The sequence below is a fragment of the Papaver somniferum genome, chromosome 5 (assembly GCF_003573695.1).
Source record: "Papaver somniferum cultivar HN1 chromosome 5, ASM357369v1, whole genome shotgun sequence".
NCBI classification, from domain to species: Eukaryota; Viridiplantae; Streptophyta; class Magnoliopsida; order Ranunculales; family Papaveraceae; genus Papaver; species Papaver somniferum.
In genome coordinates, this window is record NC_039362.1 from 111,339,636 (window position 1) to 111,350,604 (window position 10,969).

The 10,969-nt window shown below is 39.9% G+C and overlaps 1 protein-coding gene across 1 annotated transcript; it reads right to left on the reverse strand.

Moving 5' to 3' along the window:
- Positions 1-9,206: 9,206 nt before the first annotated feature.
- On the reverse strand, positions 9,207-9,815 carry LOC113279451. Its single transcript, XM_026528145.1, has one exon. It carries the CDS (start codon positions 9,813-9,815, stop codon positions 9,207-9,209), a length of 609 nt encoding a protein of 202 aa, XP_026383930.1.
- Positions 9,816-10,969: the final 1,154 nt, after the last annotated feature.

The window sequence follows — 10,969 nt, forward strand, 5'->3', positions numbered from 1 at the left end:
GACTAGTAACTTTTTCTTGGGCCTCAGCCTCGCCCATCACAATGGTAGAAGACTGCTTCGACTTAATCTTTTTCTTCTTCAACACCTGAAAACCAACACCACAAAAAGAATTATTTTTCCCGAACAGTTGAATTTCTAAAAGAGGAGAAGCGCAGCTAGAATCCGCGTACCTGAGCAGTTGAGGTATTCTTCGGTGGAAGTATAGCACCAGAACCTTCCTCCTCGTCTCCCTCTACGACGTCAAGGGCATAAGGAAAATTCATACCCGCAAAGTTCAAACGCCAGGGACAGAAATCCCCATAACGAGCAGGAGGAGACTCGCGTGGCTTGCTACTCTCGGTAGGCCGCCAACCGCGGGGACCAGGAATCCAACCGTAAGCCCATGGACCAACTATTTCGATAACGGTGGCGTGCCACTCGTAGTCATGGTCGCGCTTGATCCTCTCGCGCTCTGGGAAAAGTTTCCGATGACTAGACCCCTCCGTGCCAGGAACATACTTCAGCTTGGCATCGCTGACCTCATTTAACAGACGAATCTCGCCCCGAGGAGCAGTGAGATTCCGAAGGCTGACACTCCATGGCTTGCGGTTCCTACTATTGACGTAATCACCGAAGGAGTTATTGAAATTCTCAGGAGTATACCATTCCTTCTCCGCGGGATTGGGGACGTAGCAAGTCATCGACGTCTCCCCCTTACTCCGCAGATAGCACTCCTTCAGGGCGCGGAGATAATTCCCCGATAGTTGGGATACAGAACGGTTGTGAGTATTGGTGGAAGAGCCTTCACGACTAGCAAGCACGTCATAGTAGAAGGAATCACCTGATTTGTACAACGGCAGCATAAGACCAGCTTCGAACGCTCCAACCGTCGTTAACAAATGAAATTCATCGAACTCATACTTTGAGATAAGCTCATAAGTAATATCATCCTCAGAGGCATAGAAACGAACCCCGAAGGCTTGAAGCTCATGCTTTTCCTTGAATATTTCGAGATCAATATGCTTGAAGGTTACTTTTTTCTTACTAACCGAAACACTGCGTATCAAGGGGGCAGCCTCATCCTCCTCGGCGGGGCCGGATGAACTAATGAACGCTTCGGAAGCTTTTCTCTTCACAGGAGGATTCTTTGAAGATTCAGCCCTCGGAACTACACCCTTCGTATTCTTCCCTTTAAAAGTTGGAGGGGACGGCAGATGATGCTCGGGCACTAACGAAGTAGAGGAGGAACATCAAAAGCAACAGCACGAGGCGGAGCCTGCGTACTCCTAATATCATCACGAGGACGAGACGATGCGCGATCGAAGACTCTTCGGGACCCAGAAGGATTTGTCGGAGGAATCTCTTCCCTAGAAGACGAGGCCTTCGCTCCAGAAGAAACTCGACTTCGACGAACATCATCTTGAGACTCTCTACGCGGAGGAGATCTCGATAGGCCAGAACCAGGAGTCTGATAAGGAAGCCGTGGACGGTCAGACATGGCTGCGAAAAGATTAAAATCAAGAACAAGTTACACACATTCAAAAACATTACCAAAGATCAAAAAACCACATCAATAGCAATACACACACGATAACGCAGAAACCCTAAATTTAGTATACATGCTCAAAATTCCATAAAATTCACACCCTCAAAAACTCAAATACAAGCAAAACAGTGGCCTCCTTGATTTAAGATGAAGAACAGGGGCAAACTAGTATGCAAGCATTAAAAGAAGTTCTTCATCACAAACAAGGAACAACAGTAGCAGAGAATTTACAAATCAACACAGCGTAAAACAGTGGAAACAAAGAAAAGAAAAACTTACCGGCAAAAACAGCAGCAGAAGAAACAAACAGTGGAAGCGGGCGTGATTAATGCTAAGGTGGAGAGAATTTAAGGTCACAGGTTCAATGAAGACTGACAGAGAATTTAAGGTCACAGGTTCAATGAAGACTGACAGAGAATTTAAGGGCTGAAAAACAAAGAATGAAAACTGAGAGAATGTTTAGGAAGAATGAAATTAATTTTCTTTCTCTCCTTAATATACCTGAAAGAAAGAGAAGGAAATTAATGGAGGAATGGGAAACGTGCCCGTTACATAAGCAGTTAATGCACGAATAAAAGACGTGCCCGAGTATCTAGGAGAAGTTATTAGGAGTGATAAGAATATGCGACGATGGTTTTTCTTCAAGGCACCCATTAGACATTCAAGCCCGAAGAAAAGGGGCAAATTGTGTACACATATATCTCACTATCAGACACGTGTATATAAAAAGATACGTGGAAAGCATGCAGGCCAAAACATCAAAACATGATGCGCTGCGAAACACCAAATAAACCCCGAGGAGTTACTTTATCTCATCCCCAAAAGAGAAGCTAAGATCAACGGTGGAGAGAAAGTTAGCTGACACGGACGTGACAGGGGCAGAAGACACTTGTCTGACACGAGCAGACCTCTCAACTACCCACATTAAACACTCTGAGCAGTGTACGTGTCGATCAACCTGTGGAACGAGCGAGGATGCATCTGCGGGATCAAGGGGCAAACGCAGACCTCTGCGTGACAGACGCAAGAACACAAGAAGATAAGGTTCCAACGGCCTTCAGAGATGGGTCCCACATTCTAACCTTATAAATACCCCGTCTCCACCAAGAGGAAAGGGGATCGGAAAAATCAGGAAAGGAAGGAGAGAGAGAGATTTCAAGTGTAAGTTAATCCTTTAGAAGAGAGAAACATGTAAACCCAAAAGTCATTCGACTATTCGTGTAACCGTGAAGAATATAGTAAAACAACAAACCCCGTGGACGTAGGCCTTAGTGCTGAACCACGTAAACCTTGGTCTTGTTTACATTTCAGCACTTTATATTTATTTAACCCCATGGATCTTTACTTATACGTTTTGCTTTCTTTGTTTGTACTTATATCCCGTGCGCAAACGCCTCGCATGGAGTTGTTAGATGAGGCTATGATAAACCCGAAGGTTTTGAGCCAAGGAATCAACACTAGGATATCATCATCACAAATCTCTTTAGATGATGAGGATTGATTGTGAGCATTCGGATGCCTTCGTGATTTGTGTGTTCACAGTATACTCATGCAGTCATGCCACTCAATTTATATGGAAATGTAAAATAAGTGGCAGTTGGTGTGGGAAGCTTGAGGTGGAAGCAAATGGACTTGGATGGAGTGAACTTATTTCATGCACTTTACTACATTTTCTCTGGTGAAAGTAATAGGAGTTTGTTTTTGTATGTACTGTTGATTTCCAGTGGGGAAGAGATGGCGAGGTTAGCATTTTGGATGAAAGAAGAAAAGATGGTGTGGGACCCACGTGAAAACCAACTTTAAATACGTATCGAATTTTTTTTGTGATAAAGTAAAATGGTAATACAAAAGAGAGAATATAGTATTAAAGAGAAGAGAAGAAGGAAATCAGTACTTCTTATTACTTGTCTACTTCTTCTTTTATATACATAAAGAGTGCATGCACTAGTGGGAGTTATGTAGTACACTTGTTGGTTGGCAAAGACTAAACCTTACATGTGTCAAGTAGAAAGAGTGAAGTTTACATGCATGTCTCCACATGTGGTGGTCAGACATTTCCCCACTCATGTTCCTGCAACACTCCCCCTTGGATGACCACCATTATAAACTAACTGCTTTGTCAAAACCTTGCCAGAAAACTCCGTCGAGATAAAAACTGGCCGAAGGAGAAAGACGATATTTGAGCTTCTGAAATGGTGTCGTTGGTCAAGACTTTTCTCCTTTGTAGAACCGTGTCGGGAAAAATATTTCACACAAAAACCTGAACACTTGCAAGGAGAAGAATAACCTCAACCGCAGTTGTATCTCGAGTGTTTTTGTTGTCTCATTAAAAACCTTGTCGAATAACAAAACCTAGTGGGAAAAAGTAACCTCGGTGAAGGAAAAAAGTACAACACACTTTGATGTCATCAATGCATCGTTATATGATACCCTGATATTGACATCTCCCCATGATTTGTATCATGGTATTATTGTTATCTCATTAAAAACCTTTCCGAGTAGTAAAACCCAGTGGGAAAAAGTGACCTCGGTGAAGGAAAAGAGTTCAACATACCATGAGGTGCTCCCCCTGAGGCAGGACAATTTCTTTAGTCTAATACATTCGTGGGAGTGGACAGTTCCTTTGGCCTTATGGAGTCATGGGAAGTTCGGAAAATCTCTTTAGTCATATACTTCTCACATGTTTTTCAAATGTGGCCTTAGGCAATGACTTAGTAAATAAGTCTGCCACATTTTCGTCAGATTTTACTTTACTGACCTGAATGTTTAGAAGACATTGTTGTTGCTGATTGTAGAAGAACTTCGGTGATACATGTTTCGTATTATCACCCTTGATATATCGTTGCTTCATCTGTTCGATGCAAGCTGCATTATCTTCATAAATGCAAGTTGGCTCTTCCGTGGTAGAACTCAAACCACATGTCCATTGAATATGTGCAATGATAGACCTTAACCATATACACTCACGAACCGCCTCATGTAGGGCAATGATCTCAGAGTGGTTCGTGGAGGTAGCCACAAGGGTTTGCTTGGTCGATCTCCAGGATATCGTTGTATTCCCGATAGTGAACACGTATCCAGTTTGTGATCGACCTTTGTGTGGGTCTGAGAGGTACCCAGCATCAGCAAAACCAACCAAAACATTTTTTGAGGTTTCGGTATAAGGAGTCGCAATTACATTAGCATCCCTCCTTTCGTCTTCATAGGGATAAAAAAAAACCAAGTCAATGGTTCCTTTTAGGTATCTAAAGATATTCTTTATACCATTCCAATGACGTTGTGTTGGCACTGAGCTATATCTAGCTAAAAAATTCACCGAGAATGAGATATCTGGTCGAGTACATTGTGCTAAGTACAATAATGCGCCTGTTGCACTTAGATAGGGATATTCAGCTCACAATACATCTTCGTCATCTTTCTTTGGACGAAATGGATCTTTATGTACATCTAAAGTTCGACCAACCATGGGAGTGATAGCAGGGTGCACTTTGTCCATATTAAATTTCCTGAGTATCTTTTGGACATATGCAGACTGGTGGATTAATATTCCACAAGCTCGATGTTTTAGTTCAAGTCCTAGACACATACGAGTTTTCCCAAGATCTTTCATCTCAAATTCGGATTTCAAATAGCTTGCGGTTTCTCTTATTTCACCAAGAGTGTCTACTATGTTCATGTCGTCTACATAGACATCTATAATTGCAAATCCGGAACTTGTTTTCTTTATAAACACGCAAGGGAAAAATTCATTGTTTGTATATCCCTTCCCAAACAAATAGTCACTTAGACGGGTATACCACATCCGCCCGGATTGCTTTAATTCGTAAAGTGAGCGTTTCAAATGTATTGCAAACGCACTCCTTGGTTTAGAGATACTTGATTTGGGAAATTGAAGTCCATCTGGAACTTTCATGAATATCTTTGTATCAAGATCCCATAGAGATATGTGGTAACCACATCCATAAGTTGCATTTCAAGTTCTTCTGAAACTACTAAGCTGACTAAGTAACGGAACGTGATGACGTCCATTACATGAGAGTACGTTTATTCGTAATCAATCCCAGGGAGTTGTGAGAAACCTTGCGCCACAAGTCGAGCCTTATATCTCAAGACTTCGTTCTTCTCATTACGCTTTCTGACAAATACCCATTTATGTCCTACAGGCTTTACACCTGGTGAGGTTAGCACTACCGCACCAAATACCCGTCTTTTTGCCAGTGAATCTAGTTCAGCCCGGATTGCGTCTCTCCATTGAGGCCAATCTGCTCTCTTTTGGCATTCTGTAATAGAGCGTGGTTTGATATCATCGTGCTCTATAATCTCTCGAGCAACAATATATGTGAATATATCATCCATATGCGTGGAGGATATTTCCATCAACACGTATGCACTTTCATAATCCATATAGATTTCTTTGTTCTCTGGAATCAATTCAAACTTCGGGGCGTCCCCCAGTAATGGTTCATGGACATAAATGTAATCAGAGACAATCTCATGAGATGGATTATCTTCCTTGGATGAGTATCGATCGAACCAAGTGGTCTCCCCCTCTTCCTTTTGGGGGCCACAGCCTCAGCTACACTTCCACCAAGTGCAGCCTTGGTACCTATATCTATGGTACCTTTTCCCTTGTCGGGAATTTCCAACCTTGCAGGCACGTTTGCAGCTGGTATATGTGATCTCGTCACTTTAGCGATATCAGTAAATGCATCAGGCATTGAATTTGCCACATTCTGAAGATCGATAATTCTTTTCACTTCACTTTCGCATTGTGGAGTGCATGGATCAAGAGGAGACAATGTGGTAACACACCACGACAATTCACGTCGTTCCCGTTGGAAGTCCTTTTCCATACCTCCCCCTAACAACGGGAAGGTTGTCTCATCAAAGTGACAATCTGCAAATCTAGTGGTAAAGAGATCGCCTGTCATAGGTCTAAGTAGCGGATAATTGTTGGGTATTCATATCCAACATAAATACCTACTCGTCTTTGTGGACCCATCTTAGTACGTTGTGGGGTCGTAATAGGCACGTATACGGCACAACCAAATATGCGTAAATGTGAGATATCAGACTCATATCCAGTTACCAACTAGTACGCAGAAAATGGTTGGCTAGCAGTGGGTCTAAAGCGAATAAGTAATGTTGCATGCAATATGGCGTACCCCCAGGCAGTAATAGGCAGGTTGGAACTCATAACCAATGCCCTAGCTATCATCTGTAACCTTTTGATGGTAGCTTCTGCGAGACCATTTTGAGTATGTACATGGGGTACAAGATGCTCTACGTCAATTCCATTAGACATACAGAAATCATCAAATCTTTTAGATGTAAATTCTCCAGCATTATCAAGTATGATAGACTTGATTGGATAATCAGGGTGGTGAGCCCTTAATCGTATAATTTATGCCATGAGCTTTGCAAATGCGGCATTTCTTGTGGACAACAATGCAACATGTGACCTACGGGTCGAAGCATCAACCAGAACCATAAAATACCTGAATGGTCCGCATTATGGATGTATAGGTCCACAAATATCACCTTGTATTCTTTGTAAAAATGGAATATTTTGTTTGGTATCTTTAGCATAGGATGGTCTCGATCCTGTCTTTGCTAAAGAACAATCTTTGAAGAATGAGCGGTGTGCCTTCGATAAGGACAACGAAGAAGAATGGGACAGGGGGTGCGCTTCAATTACTTTGGAAGACGAAGGTTGCGATTCTCTTGCTTTAGAAGGCATATATTGTGCATCATTTACTTTAGAAAGCACATTGTTACTCTGCATTGTAACAATTTGTTTACCCATTTTCTTTTTCATTCGAAAGAAGGGATGTCCATGTGAGTTCTTCAAAACATGGATCATCATATCACGACCTGGGTTCCCTAGTCGATCGTGCCAAAGCTTATAAAAGTCACTGGCCAACAGTTCATCGTTGGCAACCACATGGGATTCAATAATCCTAATAGTGGTGATATACAATCCACTAGAGTGACTCATTAGTTTCTCTAAGACGCGCTTCCTTCCGCATTCACTAGAGGTCACATATATGTACTCAATTCTATTTTCACAGTGAGTTTCCAAGTGATAACCATTTGCACGGATATCCTTGAAACTTAACAAAGTGCGGTGAGCTCTTGGTGCATATAGAGCTTCTGTGAATTTAGTCATTGTGTCGTTTGGCAACAAGAATTGAGCAGTACCTCTCTCAATTATTACTTGTGATGATCCAATATCGTAGTCACAGATGTATTATAAGGAGTAAAACTAAAAAATAATTGTCTATTTCGTAGGATAGTGTGGGTGGTTGCACTATCAGCTAGACATTCAATTTCTCCTTGAGACATTCCTACAAGTACATTAGGAAGGAATGTTACAAACAAACAAAAATGAACAATTTATCTCACTTCCTTTCGAGAATTTTGTTCTACTAGAATGGCGTCCTTTCCATTCTAATTTACATGCTAAACAACAGATTATCATAAATAAAGTAAAATTCTGTAGAACATAATATAAAATAAGTACTTATCGATAATCCATACACACAACATAAAGATGGTAAGAACATGTTCAGCAACAGTAAAACCTACTCAAACTATTAAACAAACGATAGTCTAAGATAACATAAAAACTTCAAAGCAACTAAAGGCAGACAGAGTCTAGCAAGCCATAAAACGAGAAACTAAATTCTTAGGCCCAAGCAAAATCAGGCACATCCATGGTTGGGGAAAAGTCCGCATTGCCCAGGAAGTCTGAAATTGTGAGGTTGACGTCAGGGGTCACATCATTTTCTTCCATATAGTGAGCCTCTTGTTCGAGAGTTTCCTGGTACTTTTTGTACCTCGCAGCTACATTGGCACTAGCTTTGCAATGCTTGTACCAATGTTCGGTTCTTCCACACCTAAAACAAGGCGCATTTTCGTCTGCAGCCTTTTTGTTAGTAGGATGTTTAGGTATTTTCTCGAACTTAGGATCACCACCACTATGGCCAGAAGCAATATTTTTAAAATCGTACGAGTCACGAGTTGACTCGTACGATTCGCTCCAAAATTTTGATTTTCGATTCAACTCGCACAGGTGAATCGTATCCTACTTAGAATCGGGTAGATTCTTATTAAGATGCGGTTTTCAGACCAAATCAATTTTGACCGACCACTTTTCCTTCCTAAAGGTGACATATTTTATTGTAAATGAAAAATTAAGTGTGGGGAGGTTCGAACACTACACCTACTGTCCATTAGGATTTGGAGTTATCCACTGTGCCACTCGAAACTGTTTGAAAATAGCTGACTTCGACTAAATATATACAGATTTTATAATTTGAGTTTCCTAAATATAAAATCTCTATAAGAGTTCACTATATATGACACATATTATATCAACATAAGGTAAAATAAAAATGACAATGAATCTACTATTCACGATTCAATATACGATTCGATTCTTAAAATTAGAAAAACGATTTGCGTTGCGATTCACGATTTCACAACCTTGGCCAGAAATTCCTTCTCTGTGCCAAACATTAGAGTGACCTTTACGTCCTCGACCTCGATTATGTCCCTTACGTCCTCTTCCACGAGAGGTGTTATCTCCACGTGGGTATGGATCATGGGGATGTGAATCAGATTGTCGAGCCCTCTTTCCTTTGGGGTTCTTTGCTTTATTGACCTTGCCATGGTTATCTTAGGGAACTTTCTTTTTCCCGACAGCTCTGGCATTGTTATTAACAAGAATCTCATTGTGCCTTTCAGCCACTTGCAGTAAGTTTATCAACCTACTGAATGTGGTGATTCTTTTGTTATCTACCTCTAAACGATACTGGTTTGATAGTATCATGGAAGAGATAGGAAAGGTCGATAGGATTTTATGAATCATTTCCTCATCAGTAAGTTTCTTTCCACAAAAGTCCATACGTGCCTGAATTTGCAGCATGTCTTTTTGGAAATCATTCACTTTTACATAATCGAGAAAGCGGATTTCGTTCCACAAGACGTTCAATTGTGGTATTAAGGAATCATGAATATTCCAAAAACGGCTATCTAGGGCATCCCATATCTCTTTTGGTGTCTTCAAGTGATGATAACCCAAACGTAGGTTAGGATCGATGTGCCTCTTGAGGAACATAAGAGAATTAGCTTTGTCTTTCTCAGTTGCCGGAGCAGCGTCAACAGATGGCTTGATAGTGGAGGTGAAGTCCTTTTCCACAAAGTTAGTTTCCACATCTGCTACCCAAAGGTGGTACTCAAGTCCTGCTGAGTCCAAAAGTTCGAATTCTGGTCGAATTGGGTCCATCTACACAAACAAAGCAAATGACATTAATATGGTGCTCAAGTCCTTCTGAGTCCACAACAAATCCCGGTATCATTTTCCCGTGACCAAATTTCTTTATGGTTGTTCGGGTAATACGGATATGTCATATAGTCCAATCTATAATCATAACCCAGTCCACAAAATTAATTAACCAAGCTTCTTTTTGGTTTTTAACAAGAGAACTCTTTTTGCAAACCAAGTTTCTTTATGGTTTGAAAATTGCAAACAATTTTGTAATAAGGTTGACAAAATAGTCAACTAAAAATAGGTATGTTAAAAAAAAAAATAAACTACAGGCCCATTTATCAATTATATATGCATACAATTTTATTAATTTATTTTTTTTTGAAATTTAAGTCAGTAATCTGTCTGCACGTTTAGTAGCAAACCTTAAGCAGATTAATATTTAAAATAAATATTATATATATATTGTCAATATTAAGAACATGTTTCAAACTAGAATATAAAATAAGCAATACAACATCATGATTTTTATGGTCTACTCTAACACTTCTAGTGATCATGTTTTTTAAAAATAGTACTTATCATTTTAAAATAAACTAGTACAACACTATAAGATAAAGTTTTAAACAACCAAGATGGATCTTTAAATTTTTGGTCCAAGTAAAAAAATAAGATAAAAATGATTTTGTTTAATAGGTAGCTTATCATAAAAGAATATGGTACATATATCATTTTCAAGGTAAGGACAAGCATGTGGTAAAAGTACAAATTATGACTACCATGAATAATTAATATCCTTAAAACAAGGAGAACAATATACAAAAAAAACAGGAGATGATTTATTTGCTCCATGCTTATGGGTATGTAATAAATATGAAGACACACACATTAATTTCAAAGAAGAGACAACATGCATGTGCAACGAATTTTAGAAGAATGTTCCAAAAAAAAAATACCTCCTTTAATGATTGTGTAGAAAACAAAATTGCCTACCTTGATTGATTAAACAAAGCTTCAATTAGTTAGAGCAAGGTGATGATAACGTGATAAAGTAAAATGGTAAGACAAAAGAGAGAATATAGTATTAAAGAGAAGAGAAGAAGGAAATCAGTACTTCTTATTACTTGTCTACTTCTTCTTTTATATACATAAAGAGTACATGCACTAGTGGG

What these genes read in the sequence shown, in the direction of transcription:
- LOC113279451 (XM_026528145.1), bottom strand. Translation starts at nt 9,815, where the DNA reads ATGGACCCAATTCGACCAGAATTCGAACTTTTGGACTCAGCAGGACTT.